The sequence below is a fragment of the Arvicanthis niloticus genome, chromosome 23, assembly GCF_011762505.2.
Source record: "Arvicanthis niloticus isolate mArvNil1 chromosome 23, mArvNil1.pat.X, whole genome shotgun sequence".
NCBI lineage: Eukaryota > Metazoa > Chordata > Mammalia > Rodentia > Muridae > Arvicanthis > Arvicanthis niloticus.
This window is the reverse complement of record NC_133430.1, coordinates 11,031,285-11,049,016: the sequence shown is the minus strand read 5'-3', so window position 1 is coordinate 11,049,016 and position 17,732 is coordinate 11,031,285. Positions and strand designations below refer to the sequence as shown.

General features: G+C 48.9%; 1 protein-coding gene across 5 annotated transcripts in view; it reads right to left on the bottom strand.

Annotated features, from left to right (window-relative positions):
• Positions 1-380: 380 nt before the first annotated feature.
• Bcl11b (BCL11 transcription factor B) overlaps positions 381-17,732 on the bottom strand; it is a 94,441-nt gene continuing 77,089 nt past the window's right edge. For all 5 annotated transcript variants that reach the window (XM_076921236.1, XM_076921237.1, XM_076921235.1 and 2 more), the window contains one exon: positions 381-7,304. In XM_076921236.1, the coding sequence (XP_076777351.1) occupies positions 5,290-7,304 (2,015 nt within the window). In that variant the 3' untranslated portion in view covers positions 381-5,289. The remainder of the gene's footprint in view (positions 7,305-17,732) is intronic.

Here is a 17,732-nt window from a genome sequence, read left to right as displayed (position 1 = left end):
TCTGGAAGCAACATCTACGAAACCCACCGCAGAGTGCTTGACCATGACTGAGTAGGGATTATATTATCGCATGGACAGTCCATGAAGATCAGAGTCATCTTGGGCTATCCTGAACTACCTTTCATAGTCATTTCCCCTCTTTGCTTTTTTATTTTGCTGTTTGTTCTTGCAACAAGGCCTCACTGTTGCGCACACGGTGTATTGCCTGGGCTAAGACCCCTTTGAAACCTCTCTGCTTCCTGGAAGTGTTTTCTCTCCTCCTGGCCGTGGGTTTAAAGTGTGGGTCAGAAGGGAGATAGTGAAAGACTTTCAACTCCCTTAGAAACGAGGTGTCCATCCCCCACCTTTAAAAAGACACAGAAAAGGACAAGGTTTGGAGATCAAGTTAAATGTCCCAATTTATTTTCATAACTTGAAACCAGAACAAACTTAGTTTTGAACAAATGAAATGGCAGACACATGCTGAACTCAACATTGTGACATTAAGGGGGGGAAAAGAGGCCCAAAATCTTGTACAGAGAAGCAAAGGAACAATAGGTATTTTTACTAAGCCATATTGAAATGACCTTCAGTCATCCCAACATTTTATCCATAATTAAAAAAAAAAAAAAAAAAACCAAGTGCCCATTCTTAAAAGCAGAGCACAAATACCAAGCAATAATAAATAGCTCCAAACTTGTTGTAAGAGACAAACCCTCTAGGCAAACAACAAAAGCTCATACAATAAGTAATAGAAAAGGTAATATAAATATTTCGCCTTGCCAGTACAAAAGCGAACAGCTGACATCAACATACCTTTGCTATGCAGGGCAGACACAGAGAGCACCAAAATCACGGAATCAAACCTCGGACGGGAGGGCCAGGTAGAAGGCTGTTCACTTGGGGGGGGGGGCGGGGTTCACATTTAGCTTCGAGTAATCAGTCTCCTCTCCCCCACCCCCTCCCACAATGACCCTCCAATGGCAAGTGGCAGGTTCCAATAGGGGGCAACTTCGGGTGAAGTTGTGGCAGTGTGGAACCCGACCTGAGGTCGGCTGGGTCACCCACGCTACAGCCCTTTGGCTGGGTCACCTGCTTCGGGTAGGTTGGTTGGTTGATTTTTCTCTTTGATAAGAGAAGCAAAATTCTCTTCTCTCTGCAGTTGACAGAGACACACAATCCTTGTGCTTTAGGATGGCTTAGTCCTGGCATTCTGGTGATGGGTGAGCTGGTGAGCACTGGCTAGCTTTTATGAGCACAGGAGAACCACACAGAGGCTCCCAGGGCAGCAGAGAGGCGGGGTGGCAAAAGGGCAGGGTAACCCTGGGCCTTAGGGCAGGCATGCAGGACACCGAGACCTAGGCCTGGCCTCCCACTAGGCCCCCGTCCTTTAACTGTGCAAAGGCAAGTGTCAAATGGGAAACAGTGAGACAGGCTCTGCATTTAGTAGTAAAAATCTGCCTGGAAAGATGCACGCTCATGCTTTCATAACCTGAAATGATGATGGTTTCTTACATTTCCTGAAATTTAAAAAAAAAAAAAAAAATGGCTTCCTGATATAGGTATTTGTGAAGTGTATTATTATTCCCTCATCCAATAAACAACCACTTTATTATCTTAAAGCTACTTGGCTTTACAAAAAAAAAAAAAAAAAAGGAAGGAAGGAAGGAAGGAAGGAAGGAAGGAAGGAAGGAAGGAAGGAAGGAAGGGCGGGCGGGCAAAGAGGGTCTGGGAGAGGGGACAAAGAAGAGGGCAAAAATTAAAGATGAGTCGAGAGTAGGCGGAGACTGGGGAGGGCAGAGGGAACATGGATGGAAAGGCACAGAATCCCTTCATCCCAGGCCTCACCGTTCTGAAACGGATGGAATTGCAGAGAAAAGCAGGGAAGCAGAGAGGGAAATCGAGCAGACAACTCCCCGCGGAACAGGACCTACATGCAAGGCCCTCCTCCGTCCACCTGCACCAGTCTCAGTGGCAGAGGCTTCCCTGGGCCCAGCTGCTCCTTCCAGAAGCTTCGCTCCATCCAGGTCTGCTCAAGGACAAAAGCAGCTGTCGATTCTCTCTCTGCTCCTGAGGGTGGTCAGGGGGCGGAGTGGGTAGCCGCAGTAGCCATGGCGAAGAAGGTAACCTCGCTCTCTCACCCGCGTCACCATCTTAGAGATGGCCTCTTGGAGGAAGGGCTCCCTTCACTCAACACAAGTAAGGGCTCGACATCAAGTCGGCTATGGCCTCACCAAGGAGGGTTGATGCAAAGTTCGGGCCTTCGAATGAAAGCCCAAAACCAACAGTTCTTCTGAGTAGGCCAATTCTGACAGACTATATACACCTAAAATGACTTGTGAATCAAAGCACATCCCCTTCTGTGTCTTTTTCTCTTGAAGGCTGTCAAACAACCTCCTTTCCTCCCTCCTACACAAGAGGACTTAACATACAAACGTGGGTGGGTTTTTTGTTTGTTTGTTTCGTTTTGTTTTTTGTTTTTTTTGTAATATTTTATCCTGCCAAATTAAAAAAATATATTATGGCAGCCTGTTTGTTTTTGTTTTTTTTTTCTTTTTATTTCCAAATTCACTAACAAAAAGGTACATTAAATCCCTTTAAAAGGACAAGCTTACGGTTAAAAAATTACAAGCTCCAGTAAAAATACAGCGAGAGCCTACATCATATGAACCGACCAATATATCCATTCCAGAGGGAGGTGGGAGAGAAAAATAAGTACAGGTCAAAAGTGTGAATTTTTTTTCTTCTGCAAAGCAGTAACAATATTAAGCACTTTCTCTACATACTTTTTCTACACATTGTAGCAATCCCCCTTTAACCCCCAAATACAAGTTTCTATACATTTTGTTTTTCAAAATAAAAATTCAACACCCAAGGCAGAAAAAAATTTACTAAAACTCCGACTTTACAGCTTACTGTGACAGAACAGATTTTATAGACCCACCATTTAAAACTTACTGTAACGGTTTCAAGGAAAAGAAAAAGGACTTTTTTCTTCTTCTCATTTTGTAAAATGCCCAGGCAGTCTCAATTATTACAAATACTGGTCCACTTTGACAGTAATCAAGAAATTTCAATATATATAATGTATACTAAAACCCCATCACCAAAAGAAAACAATATACACCTAGCCATTGTGGCATTTCTGTATAACCTATTAAGCAAACTTTGAAAATAAAATAAAATAAAAAGATCGCTCCAACACACATACACACGATTTATTTTACCCTTGTATGTATCCAATACTGTAAACGTATTTTTAAGACAGAGTGCACTAAATTTAAATTTAGGAAAAAAAAAATCAGCCATTGTTCCTGAATTGTTTTTTTGTTGTTTTTTTCATTCAACGATATCGGCTTGTGTCACATGAGTTTTAATTCAGCAGTAAGTCACCTCCACTCCATATCTAAGCAGCGTTGCCCCAAAAAAGGGGGGGGGGTCCTGAAAACAATTCTGCTAAAGGATGTCCAGGGGTGTGCTGGGTTTATTTCTTCATTTGACTGGATCTTATGGCATTTTTCCATCCTCTCTCTTCAACCAGGAATTTTTTTTTTTTAATTTAAAGTAAATGTGGCTTTGTTTCTAAAGAATGTACTTCTCTTGTTTGCTTTTTTTTAAAGTCTTTTTTTCATCTCAAAAAAAAAAAAAAAGGAGTTTTGCATTTGTCTCAAGAGACTCAAATAGGAAGATCGGGTTTCAAGGCACGCACATCAAATTGAATGGCAGTAGAGAAACTGTCCAATAAATTATTTAATTTTGTTCTTTATAGTGCCAGTATTGTGAATGCCACGCTTACCAACACTGACACTCAATCTCAGCTGTCCCTTACAGTTTAACCCACCTCTGGGCCAAAGACAAGAATATGCTGCAATTTCTTGTTTAGAAGCCATTTAATTTAAATGCAAACAAAAGCTTTAAAGTGCGGGTCAACAGAATTCAAACATCAAATCCCAACAAGTCCAATGTAGAGTATGTCCCAACTAATTGGAGGAAGGAAAAGACAAAAACACAGAAATGGAAGCAGCGTGGGGCACCTTGGACACAGCTCTTCCCATCTCCTCAAGGAAGAGAGATCGGGGCGAGATACCCCTGCCCTACAATTGCCTATCAGCTTGAGATGAGCGACCCCGCAGCTAACTTCTCCAGTCCACCATGAGGGCCAGTTGTCTGCATGGGACACGGTCAATTACCACTGTAGCAATGGGCACCTGGGATTTATCTGTAGGCTGGGGGCTGAAAAGAGAAGCCATCGTGCCAGGAGAAGCCTGAGAGAACATTGTTAGTCTCTTCCTTCCTGACACTACAGGCCACTGCTGTCTACCGTGGGTACCCTCAGACCGTCTTATACAGCCACATCTACAGCAAAGGGCAGAGGTGGCTTCCCAGAATACACCAAGCTCCCCCAGAAAAGAACAGTATCGGACCTCCTGGTAATGCACAATTGCAGGATGCGGGGGTGGGGGTGGGGGCTATTCCTAGAGTCACCCTGGAAAAGATTCTCGGGGTCCCGAGTTGGGGAAAGGCTCGTTTGCCACGCCCCCTCAAAGTTTTCCTTCCATAGCATGAAAGTTGAATTCCACACAGAGAAGCCTCTGTGGCTCAGGAGGACATCAATGCTACCTCTCCAATGTGATGCTAAAACAAAGTGCTACAATTTTAAAGATTGTAATCCGCTGTACATCCACCTCCCGGAAAAAAAAAATGTTTTTGAAAGCCACCCCTCCCCCCGGAAAAAACAATATCCCACATGCCACTTTTCATTTCAGGACAAAGTAAATGATGAAAACGCAAACAACTTTAAAAGTCATTTAGGTGTTGGCTTCTTGACAAGAAATTACACATGCTTAGCTTAAATTTCAAAAAAGCAGCACCCCCCCACACACACAAAAAAAATTTATAATTTAAAAGATAGCTTCCCTCTATATCACTTGCGAGTCATTGCTCAGACTACTACTGGGTTATTAAAAAATGAAGGGATGGATACGCAACAAAATCTTTTAAAGGAATTTAAACAGAAATAATAATAATAGGTACCTGCACGTACATGCCAAAAAAATTACAAAACCCAATAAATACAGAAATTATTGCACAGTTAAAAGGCTCCACAATTTTTTTTTTTTTTTTAATTTTTACTGCCTTAATCAACCCTCAGGTTTCCATAGGACTTCGCAGACACAGGTTAGGTTGGACTGCCGCCTCCCTGGGCCCCGGGGATGCAGAGGCCAGTCCAGTCACCGGGTCCCGTTGGCGAAGGTTGGCGATGGTCACGCTGTACAGATGCACGCACGCAGTGTCCCCCGCGTACACGCTTTAGCTCCTCTCAGCCTGCTCGATTTTGACTTCATTAGTCAGCAAATGTTCGCCATGCCACTTTTTCATGTGTTTCTCCAGGGTGCTGTAGACACTGAAGGGCATCTGGCAGATGTCGCAGCGGTACACCTCCTTGCCGATCTGCCCGTGCGTCTTCATGTGGCGCGTGAGCTTGCTGCTCTGTGCGCACGCGTAGTTGCACAGCTCGCACTTGTAAGGCCGCTCACCGGTGTGGCTCCTCCGGTGCACCGTCAGGTTGCTACAGTTCTTGAAGACCTTGCCGCAGTACTCGCACGTGTCGCTGCGGCGGCCCTCCTTGGAGCTCGGCCGCCCAGGACCCGGGCCACCCAGGTGAGGCGTGCTGCCCCCGCTCGCCGTGCCACTGCGCCCGGACAGCCCGCCGTCCAGCAGGTCCCCGGGTGGCGTGGAGAAGCGCAGGCTGCCGTTCTCGGAGGAATGTTCCGACGACGTAGCGAAAGGTGACTGGCGCGCATCCGTGAAGCCCAGGAACGGGTCCTTCATGAAGTGGCGCGATGCTGCGTAGCCCACGAGCCACTGCGAGTACACATTCTCAGATGGGATGAGGGCGGCGGGTGGCAGTTCCAGGTCTTTCTCCACCTTGATGCGCTTGGCCGCGTGCAGCGCGGGACCACCGAGCCCCGGGCTGGGCAGCGGTGCCGGCTTGCGTGGGAAGAGCGCTGGAAAGGGCTCTGCGCCTGGCGCGAAGGCCCCGCCACGCCCGTTCACTGCGCCCGGTGCACCCGCGTCCCCACAGCCACCAGCTCCGCTGTCACCCGCGTCGCCTGCACGCTTCAGGAAGGCGCCACGCTTCTCCCCATACTGCGGCAGTGCGCCCAGCCCTGCGTCCTCCATCACCTTGCCCAGTGCCAGCGCCTTCTCATCCGCCAGGGCCGCGGCTGCAGCCCCTGCGCCCGCCACCCCCGGTGGCACACCACCCCCGTTCTCACGGCCACGGCCCAGCTCCGAGTCCATGCTGAAGCTCGACTCAGGCCGGCTCTCGTTCTCCAGCAGCAGCTCCTCTTCTTCCTCCTCCTCGTCCTCATCGTCCTCGGGCTCCGGGCCCAGAGATGGGTCGCTCTCATGGTGGCGGAAGTCGCCATCAGCCGCTTTGAGGTCGCCTGGCAGCTCGCTGGTGCCGGGCTCTGGGGAGCTGGCGGCCGAGAGCCCATCGTCTGAGCGGCCAGCCAGCGAGCCCGCCTTGTGCATGTGCGTCTTCATGTGGCGCTTGAGCTTGCTCGCCTGCGAGCACGCGTGGTCGCACAGCTGGCACTTGTAGGGCTTCTCGCCCGTGTGGCTGCGCCGGTGCACGATGAGATTGCTCTGGAATTTGAAGGTCTTGCCGCAGAACTCACAGGACTTGCTCTTGGCTGGCGGCTGCGGTGGCGGCGTGCCTGCGGGCATGGGTGGCAGCGGTGGCGTGCTGAGGAACGGGGACTTGGGGCTGGGCTGGAAAGGGTTCAGCAGCCGGTGCATAGGGTTGCCACGGCCTGGGGACACGGGCGGCGGCGTCGAGCTGTTGCCGGCCAGTTCTCGCAGCCGCCGGGAGAAGTCCATGGCGGGAGAGTCTATGGCCATGGGGTTCAGGCGCATGACTCGGTCGAAGGCACTGGGGTGCTGGGCCACGAGCCCCATCTCCTCTGCACTGAGGCGGTGTGGGTCCAAGTGATGGCGTGGCGGTGGGCTGAAGAGCGGTGGCGTACCGGGCAGGCGGCCCTCTCCGAAGCCAGGGTGGTCCCGCAGGATAGGGCCTGTCATGCGCAGCAAGTTGAAAGGATTGCTGTCCCCTAGGAAATTCATGAGTGGGGACTGCGCCACGGCCTCCGGCCCGAGCGGCGGCGGGATGGTGAGCCTGGGCGTGAGAGAGGTGCTGGCCGGCCCGGGCTCCAGGTAGATGCGGAAGCCATGTGTGTTCTGCGCATGCTGCAGCAGGAACCAGGCGCTGTTGAAGGGCTGCTTGCATGTTGTGCAAATGTAGCTGGAAGGCTCATCTTTACCTGGGGAAACATGAAGAAAGGCAGAACGTGAGCAGTTGCAGGTGGGGCTGGGGTGGCCACAGGGCGGACAGGCCTCGCTGTGTCCATCCAGAAGGCAGAGAAAACAAGAACTGCGAGCAGGCCCCGGGAGAGGGGGATCCTTAGGCTCATTTGTGCAGCCGAAGGGTAGACAAGCCTCACCAGACCACCTAGATGGCAGAGTACAACGGGATCTATGAGCAGAGGCTTCAGATCATCCGGGAGTGGCTTGCATTTAATAGGTCCGGTGTCCCCTGTAAGTGTTATTTTCATCATTTTGGGGACTGGAAGGGACAGAATGACAATAACTACACTATGTAAGAGACAGGGTAATAAGCTTCACCTCCACACCATGTAATCCGGGGTTTTTGACTCAGTCACTGCTGACATGGAGACCCCACCCTCATAATTCAGTGCTAGAGTAAAGTCTCCACACAGTCGATGCCAATATCCCCACCCTCCAGTGGTGCAGACAGAGAAGAATGCTCGTCATGAAATGTCTCCTCTGGGGTAAAAAAAATCACCCCACCACATCCTCCCCTTGGGAACTACTGACTCCGTTGCTTTGCAAACTTAAAAAAAAAATAATTTAAAAAAAAATGAACAGAAATTCCTATGAGGCTCCATCGTGGAATATCTAGCATGGATGAGGACGCAAGTTCAATTCCCAGGAATGCTAGAGACAGACATTCACCCAGCACTATGATACCTGGTCTATGGCTGAGATTTTAGCCACAGGAAATTCCCGTCTCATGGGCCAGTCAGTGTTGTGCAGAAAACACTGTCCAAGAGAAACCCAGATAAGTGAAGCAAGATTATCACAGTGCAAAAGCCTGCTACTCGCCCTCACCTACAGCTCCACACACCCACACTGTGGAAATCGGCTCCCCAGCCCTGAAGCAGGGCAGGGGCTGGGGGATGGGACTCCAGCCTAAAAGAGTTCTTTGGTGTCTTCTGCCAGAAAACCAAGGGACGAAAGGCAGTCACCGAGTGTGACAGCAGTCAAGATGAACAGCCACAGGTGTTGATTTGTTACAACTGGCTCGGGTGACATCAGTAATAAATCGCAGTGGACACTGGCGGCTCTGAGCCAAAATACTACATATTTGTCAGTCAGTCAGGGCCAGTTGCAAGACGGAAGCCGAATCTCTCATCTGGAGCCGTTGACCTCAACGTGAGGCCATACTCTGCTTGCCAGAACCTACCTAATGCTTTAGAGGAGCAAGACAGGCATGGACAGGCCTGTCTGCCATCAGGGGATGTAGCATCTCCGAAGTGGTAAGAACAGGCCTTTTATTTCAGACCTGGCACACGGTATGGCAGCCTCAGTCTTGAAAATCCTCTCTCCTCTCTTTTAAACTTGCCTCTATCAAACAGATCTCAACACTGACACTAAGTCAGTAGCTTCAAACTCTCTGGCAAAGCCAAGCATTAACGCTGTTGCCATACCCTACAGTAGACAGGGCTGTGGAAATGGACCTGAGAAGCCACCACCAGCCTAACCTGGGACTTCTACAATCCTGGGTAGACAGTATCTCCACTTCCTACCAGCTAATGACACTTTGTAGGAGGCTGAACCCCACCCCCACTACAGTGTATATATGTTCTGAAGCCTCTGTTCCCAGCATGCACCTCTCTAAGTTAGGTTTGCCAGCCAGCCAGAGAAGTGCTATGCCAATGTGGGGCAGCATTGGGATTCCCTTGGACCATTGCACCATCGGGCCCAGGGCAAGCATCCCTGGAATCCAAGACATGCTTTTGCAAGCCAGGGATTTTCCCATCATCCTGATACTGTATCTGTAGGTTTGGTGTGGAGGGGAGTAAAGCAGAGAAAGACAGAAAGAAAAGAATCTGAAAGTCCAGCCTCATTCCACTGTACATGTGTGTTCATGTGTGCAAGCATGACGGCATCCGGTGTCATTCCCATCGGGTATCATCTTTTTTTTGAGACAGGGTCTCTCAATGGGACCTAAGGTTCACAGACTAGGCAGGACCGGCTGGCCAGTGTGTTCTGGAGATCCTCTCCCACCTCCCTCCCTCGCTCCCATTCTTTAAACTGCCACAAGAGAATCGAGGACACAGCTCAATGGAACAGTACTTGCCCAGCATATACGAGACCCTCCAGCAAAACTAAGCAAAATAAAAGCAAAGCAACAACAACAAAAACAGTGTGGGGAAAAACAGAGGCTATTGCTCTCTGCAGCTGTCCCAGCCTGTCTGGATGGGTCTGTGTTGGGCAACAAGACCCATAACGAGATTCTTCTGTCCTAGACTGGTTTCACAAGGCCTGGGTAGCCATGATGCTTGTGATCAGACTGTCGAGCTAACAGAAGCTGTGCCTCTCCAAAGCCCTGTCTGCTCCATACTCAGCTTATTAACTAATGTGCTTGGGGAACAGAGTGGCTTGCCCTAGATAACTCACACAGAGCTAGCCAGATGACAGGTTTAGACTCTTCCTCACATCGTGTGTGTGTGTGTGTGTGTGTGTGTGTGTGTGTGTGTGTGTGTGTGTGTGTGTGTTTCATAAGAAGGTAATTATAAGTCCCTTTCAAACACATTGGAGCTACTAACACAAATGAAGTACCATGTCCTAGGAGGTCACATATCAAATTAAAGGGTGTTTCTGTGCCCTTCTCTGGGCCCCAGCCACTCTAAGTGATAGATTTATGATACATGACTTCTGAGATCTGGGGCCCATCTCTTCTCAGCATCTCCATTTCCTTGAGTAGCTCTGAAGTACTTCCTGTCTCTTTATCTGGTGGCCACACGTTTTTCTAGACTGTTCTAGCCAAAAAAAAAAAAAACAGAAGTCCAAAGCGGACTAGGTAACTAGGTAGCCAAAATACTTGATTCCATGTTTTTAGAAAAGCAGAGAGAAGGACAGACATGTTCCGAACTGCATGTTCTAGAACCCAGATGCCACCTCCATAATTAAACTGTGAGGAGAAAGGGGACTGACTACTTGTCCAGTCAGATTTCAGGGCCACTTGTCACCCCAGGGTGAGAGCTATCTTTATCAGAGCCCCTAAGTGTCCCTCTACAGAACTCTAGGATTCACTCACTATAGGCAGCAGCCTCCTCCAGCACCTGACTGAAAGAGAAAAAAAAAAAAAAATCTCCCAGCCCTTGAGGGCCCTCCCTAGACAACTCTCTTTCCAGCCACCCCCTTCTTTTTTTTTTTTTTTAAAAAAAATAAAATGTTCATTTACATAAGACGACCTCATGGCTCTGTCTTGCCTACAAATAGCCCTGAGCATGGGATGCTCACTTTAAGAACTGAACAACGTCAGAGAGCCTTTGACAAGCCACTTGGTACACCTTTCTATTCGGGAACTGAATAAGTATCTTATAGACACTGCAGACACAGATGGCTTGCTTTTAGACGAGAAGAACCTTAGACAGCAGGTTGCTTGACTCAGGACTAGCCTTAGCTCATCCAACTCTTCCTTGCTGCCTCAAATTCAGAGTTACCTGCACACAGGTGTTGTGGTGGACGTCCTGCAGTAGGTGGTGGCTGCCTTGCTAATAGCTAGGACAGGGTCTATTGGCCTCACACTGCTGCTACAATGATCCTGACTGCTGGGGCCAGATGACTTCAGAAACACCAATCCTGGCCTACAGACCTAGAAACGTCAGCTGCTTTTGTCTCGCTACATCACACGGGGCAGCTCAGAACCCAGGGCCCTGTTGTGTCTTTTCTTGCTTCCTCCCTCCTTACTTTCAGATCTTTAGAGCACACACTGAGTCTTCTTTGTTCTTCCAGTATGTTGTCTGAGGATTTGCCAATGCAGAATCCTACCCAAGATCTCTTCTGACAAGAGCCCCCCCCCCCCCCCCATAGGAGTGTCAATAAACACTTGGGCCTTGCTCACTAAAGAGTGTAGCCAAACATGGGACCCTCTCTGAGCCTTGCTTGCTACTTGGCCCGGGGATGGGGGGTGGGGGGGGGATGAGGTTCTGCCTCTATAAACGGCTCACTGCTGTACAGATGTGGCAGGCAGTGGACAATATACAGTGTGGCTTTGTTACTCATCCTTCTACACGGCTATGAGTGTTTCAGGGATGCCTTTTAGTTTAAGGCCTGGCCAAATCGTAATGTAGCTTGACTCAAAAGCAGCAAATGTTGAAAGACACTTCTGATCAAGCAGGGGAAGTGGTCTGGGCCTCCCGGGCTCCTCAGCGAGTCACAAAGCACCACACAACTCTCCTGGCATTATCGTTGCCTCCGCTCATGTCACCCTGTTCACTAACACCTCTGAAGGAAGCCATGTGAGGATCATGATCACATGATCATGCTAGACCACGAGGACATGCAGTTTAGAGAATCAAAGTCACACAGCCAGGAAGGGGCAGGGCCACGCCCTCACCACCTTCCCAGCCCCCCCACCCCCCCAGGATTCTCGTGGATTCCCTGCACACACCTGCCAACCCCTAGGGTCTGTCACTGTTTCTGCGTGTGTCAGATTGTCAGTGGTTCCACATTGACAGTGCTCTCTCATGGAAGGCTACTGAGTGTCCCCGGACAGTCTCCCAACAGGTCTACCCCGTGGCAGACATTCACCCTAGGACAGAATAGGGAGTCATTTTACAGAGCCAGAAAGTATACTGGGTGGCATATGCTACTTGGGGGACCTAGTGAAGGGACCACATGGCAGTGATGTGGTTGAACCTGGGACAGGAATTAGCACCCCTGGGTGTCTCACAGTGATCCTCCTCACCCTGTACCCAAGCAGAAGACTGGTCTTGCTTCATTACTTAAACCCCACACCAACCCCTCACACACACACACACACACACACACTATAATTGCTAAGAGTGCTGTCTCCACCACTCTATAATGACAATCGGTATAACCATTATTCAGGTGACAAGTAGATCTCATGTTCATTTAAAAACAGCCTGCCCCACTATGGGGCTGGAGAGGTGGCTCAGTGGTTAAAAGCACTGATTGCCCTTTCATAGGACCCTGGTTCAATTCCCAGCATTCACACGGCAGTTCACAGTTGTCTATAACTCTAGTTCCAGGGGATCTATTGCCTTCTTCTGGGTTCTGTGGGTGCTGCATGCACATTCTACATAAACACACAGAGAGGCAAAACACACCCCCACACACATACACACACGAAAGAAAATAAATAAATAAACCTAAAAATAAAATTAAATTAAAACAGCCCACCTAGGCTGGAGGTATATTCCAGGGTCCCAATGGTAGAGTACTTGCCAATCCCCCATACTCTCAGCACCCCAAAAATAAAAAAAAAAATTAAATAAAAATAAAAAAAAAACATCTTTTACAATGTCACAGAGAAAAATGTCAGCTGGGCTCCTTGAGTGCTTATAGTCATCTTCAAATCCATAAGCATCCTGCTGGGTCATTCACTCAGACCTCAGCCCTGGGAAGCAGAAAGCAGAGCCGAGGGACCACAGAGGTAACAACAGACAGTGAGAAATCTCTGCCATGAGCAGAGATGAGCTAATGAGCTAAGTACACTGCAGGCTTCATGCAACACCCCCACAGCTCAACTGCCACCAGTTCCATTTTACAGATGAGGAAACTGAGGACTGGAAGAGATGAGGAGGTCTGTCTAATGTCCCACAGCTGGCAAGTGGCAGTGTCTGTGTGGTACACTGTAAGGAGAAACGTTGCTTAAGAGAGAAGTGTCTGAAGCTCAAGGGCCTAGGGTAGAGGTAGGAATGTGTGTCTTAGTGTTTGACCTTTCATCTGAGCGTGAACAAAAAAAGTCAAGACGAGTTGCTTTAGGCTAGAACTGTGGTAACTGGGTCTATGCCGACTAGCTCTTGAGAATGGGATAGATCCACAGAAGGGTGTGATACCGTGGTGGCTCTGACAGTGGCCGTGGGGATGCTATGTAGGATTGTTGACACTTGGTGATGCACTCATGCGCTCAGCTGGCCTCCATCTAACAGACAGACCCACCTATCCACTTACTCTCCCTGCAAACCTCAGAATCCTCTTTGGTCTGTGCTTCAGAGAACCTTGAGCAAATACAGGGAGTCTGAGCCTCTCCACTGTCCATGTATTCCGTACACAGGAGCTCAAGCAGTGGGAACCGGAACAGAAAGGACTAAAAAAAAATATGTAAGTCCTTCATGTCACCATGGACCTTTATCTCACTGACTGGATACTCTTAGGTGTTTGATGCTCTGCTGGCGGCTACATGCACTCAGCTCACAGTCCAGGGGAGCTGGAGGTCACCTCGTAATTATTTAGTGAGAAGGAGGAACAATGGAACTGGGGAGACAGTTCAGCCAGTGAAGTGCTTGCCTTCAAAGATCTGAGTTCAATTCCCAGATGTTCTTTAAAAAAAAAAAAAAAAAATCGAGACACACATTAGAAATCCCAGCGATGGAGGGAGCAGAGTCTGGGAATCACAGAAGCCCTTTCTCCAGCTAGACTAGGGTACTTGGCAGTTTCTGTGCTCATCAAGAAAATTTTGACAGGTGATTAACATCTGAGATTGTCCTCTGGCCTCTAACATATATGCACCTCTACTTCACAACACACACACACATTCATGTGCCCGCAAACACACACATACATGAACATGCACTTGTGTACGCACACACACACATACACATGCACACTCACACATGCACACACATGCACACACCATACACACATACACATGCACTCACACATGCACACACCACACACACATGCACACACATGCACATACACGCACACACCACACACACATACACACACATGCACATACACATACACACACCACACACACACATACATGAACATGCACTCATGCATGAACACACACACACACTCACACATGCATACACACGCACACACACACACATACACATGCACACACACATGCACATACACACACATACACACACCACACACATACATGAACATGCACTCATGCACTCACACACACACATACACATGCACACTCACACATGCACATACATGCACACACCACACACACACACGCACACACATGAAGTTGTATGAGTGGTGCTGAGGGAAAATTTAGGGTGCTAACTGAATATCCAAAGGCTTAGCCACATTGGGGATTAGAATCTGCATTACACTGACTTCTGTCCTACACCCCCATAACTGCATATCCTGACCATGTACAGAAGAAAAGAAAGGTAGTGCAGGCCAGACTGACTGGCCTTGGACTATCTGTTCAGACTCCATCTTGTGGCTGGATTCCAAGCTTATCTTGTCAAGTCCTAGGACTATAGCCCCCATGTCAGTAAGGATCATGGGTGTGCTTTAATGTCTCTGTCCTGTGGTCCTGCAGTTCAATGTAGCCTGGGACGTTCCCTTAGCTTTTGCAAGCAGACACTTCTGTTCCCTTCAGACTTGACACTGCAGTCAAGTTACTGGACAACAAGGAAGCTCAGGCTTCTCACTAGAAGGGGGAGGTCTTCCTGGGTTGTCTGTTGTGGTAAATTGCCCAAGATGGGGTCCCCTATCTTCTACTTCCTGAGTACACAGCAGGTGACTCAGGGGACACAGAAAACGTACACCCTGCCAATCCAATATGTTACATGTGTTTTCCCACGGTATGTGACACAGAAGTGGAATACCTGTCTCCTTCTCCCTGCCTGAGCTTCTTCCACATGTCAGGCCCTTTTAATGCTGGATACCATGCTGGATCGCCATTCTCTGACCTAAGTCTTTTTATCTGTGAACCACGGGAGGAGGAATGTTTTTCAGACTTCTTAGGAAAAGGAAATCAAATCTCATCACAGGTGAGTGGGCCCCACAATTCCCACAGCTTGTTAACTGGACAACCCGGAATTCACATTCAGACCTAGCCTGATCTGGCTCATTTTGTGTCCTTACTCACAGCCAGCTACCCCTGTCACAGAAGAAGTGTTGACTCTGTCACTGGCCCTAAAGGGGGCTTGAAGCAGGCAGTGTGTGCTCTTTCCACCTGCCCCTATGAACACCAGAGAGCTGGACAGGCAGAGAAGCCATCAGTCAGTCAGGTTCAAGTACAGGAAATGGTGAAGCGGATATAACATCGAGAAAATCTGATTCTCTTCCCCTGTGTGGTACCAGCACCATGTAGATGACCACGTGGCTTCAGCTACCAGGTGTTACCTCACCCTGGGAGAAAAGCTCTGTACTTACCGCCTTCACCACAGTGGCAAACCAACTGCCATAGTCCCCTCAACAGCCAAGTCTTACTGGAAATGTCGGTGACTCTTGCTTCCCTCCCTTCCAGGAGGCCACAGGTTGGGGTATGGGCATGGCGTCCAGTTAAGCATTAGAGCCCGAATATTGTCGGGCTAAGCCAAAGTGACTAGTGAACTTCAGAAATACCAGAAAGATTGGGGGTGAGGTTGGAGGTTACAGTCAAGCCAAACGTGAAAGAACCAGAGGTGCCGAAGTGAGGAGAGAGAGACAGGCCAGAAAGGCAGAGAGAGGCCTGCAAGGCAGAGGCAGGCCTGCAAGGGAGACTGACTTTCTGAGCACAGCTAGACGCAGGGCAGGTAGCCGTGATGGAAGACACAGCTCTTGACTGCTGGAGAATAAGAGGCATGCAGGAGATGCCACAGCTACCCCGCAGAATCCAGAAGTTTTGCATTCCAGAGCCTTGGATGGAGGGCTGGCCCCGCCCACCCACTCAGCCTCCCAAACTAAACTAAAATGCTGAATTGTTAAGAATCGGTCTGTTCCCAAGTCTGTCTCCAAGGTCACACCATGTCTGGAAAGGAAAACTGTTCCTTCGTGTACATGTTCCCACAACTTCTCAGTACCCTTCATCCTTGTGTGGCCACCTGCCCCTCTCTCTCCACTCTACAGACTAGTAAAGCACTGTGAGCCAGGACCATTGAGCATCAGGAGATGGGAGAAGGGCTGCTTTCACTGGGCCTACAATCCAGCAAGCCATTGGTGATTACGTGACCTCCAGCAAGGGTTCAAGCATCTGGTCCATAAAGAAAGGTGAGTCCTGGCAACTTGGGATCCCTAGAGAAGGCCCGCTGAGAACACATAATGCTGACTTTAGAAGGGAGAGAAAGGATAGGTTAGTAGAGAAAAGGAGGTGTCCAGAGCATGGAGATGGGACCCTCGATGCAAAGGGGAAAACCCTGGAGGCAGAGCTCAACCACGGGTTTAGAGCCTGTCGGGGGAAGGACCAAAAATGTGTGGGAAAGAAGATAACTTAGCCCGATATAAAACAAATTCCAATTTCTAAAAAAGAAAAATAAATAAAAATATTTTAAGCCCATACTCAAGGCCCATTCAAGACAAGAACTGTCTTGTCTATTAAAATCTCACTACAGCAAAAGATGCAGGTAAAGAAAGCCAACTGGATGATGCCCCTGCCCCACCACCACCTTCCAAAATGCCAGTCCAATCCGTGAAGGCCTGTAATGTAGGAGGTAGGCCTCTATCTGTCTCTCAAGCAGGGCGGTTATGACGACAAGCCTCTCATTTGACAGCTGAGAACTGTAAACCCACACCTTCAGGGCCAGGATGGTCTAGGCAAAGTGCAAGAGAAATTCAGTTACGGTCACCATGCACCCCACGGGTCCCCAAACAGTCTTCCTTTCAACCGTTCAATTTTGTGGTCAGACCAGGTGTGCAAGGTCAGGCTGGGAGAAACAGCCACTCAGCTCCAAAACAAAGAGAAATCACTGACCGAGAGGCTGATCTGAGTAGGGTGAAAACAGAGGTGTTTGTCACAGACATGAAGAGTGGGGGAGGACAGGGCAAAGGGCACAGGTGACTTTACAAATAAATAACAGTCCCCCCTGAAGCGCCTACAACAACTACAGTTGGTCACTCTCAGAACCCTGGCCTCCCATGAAATCTTCAAGTTCGTGAGAGACCACCTCAGGCTTCTACAAAGTCAGAACCCGTGGAATCTGCGTGTCACAGGCCTCTCTGAACCACACCCACACTTCTCCAGTGGGCTTTTCTTTATGTGTGTGGGTATGTGTGTGCAAGTGTGTAGTGGAGAGGTAATCAAAGTCTGTGCAGAGGCCGGAGGACAACCCACAATGCTGTTCCACAGGAGACATCCATCTTGGATTTGGTTTGTTTCATTTTGAGACAGGGCCTCTCACTGGCCTAGGGTTTACTAAACAGGCCAGACTGGCTGGCGAGAGCATTCCAGGGAGCTGCCTGTCTTGGCCTCTTCAGCCCTAAGAGCACAGGTTCATGCCACTACCATGCCTGGCATTTTTGTTTGTTTGTTTTACTTGATTTATTTATTTACTTTTTTTAACACAGGCTCTAGGCATCAACGGCAGATCCTCAGGCTTCCAAGCAAGAGCTTCACCGGACAAATTCACCTGAGTGGTTGTGTTATTCCGTGTCACCCCCACCTGGCGTGGGTTTTTTTCAAAAACTGCACCGAGAATGTGCTAGAAACAGGTAAATCACATTTATCACTTAATGGCCAA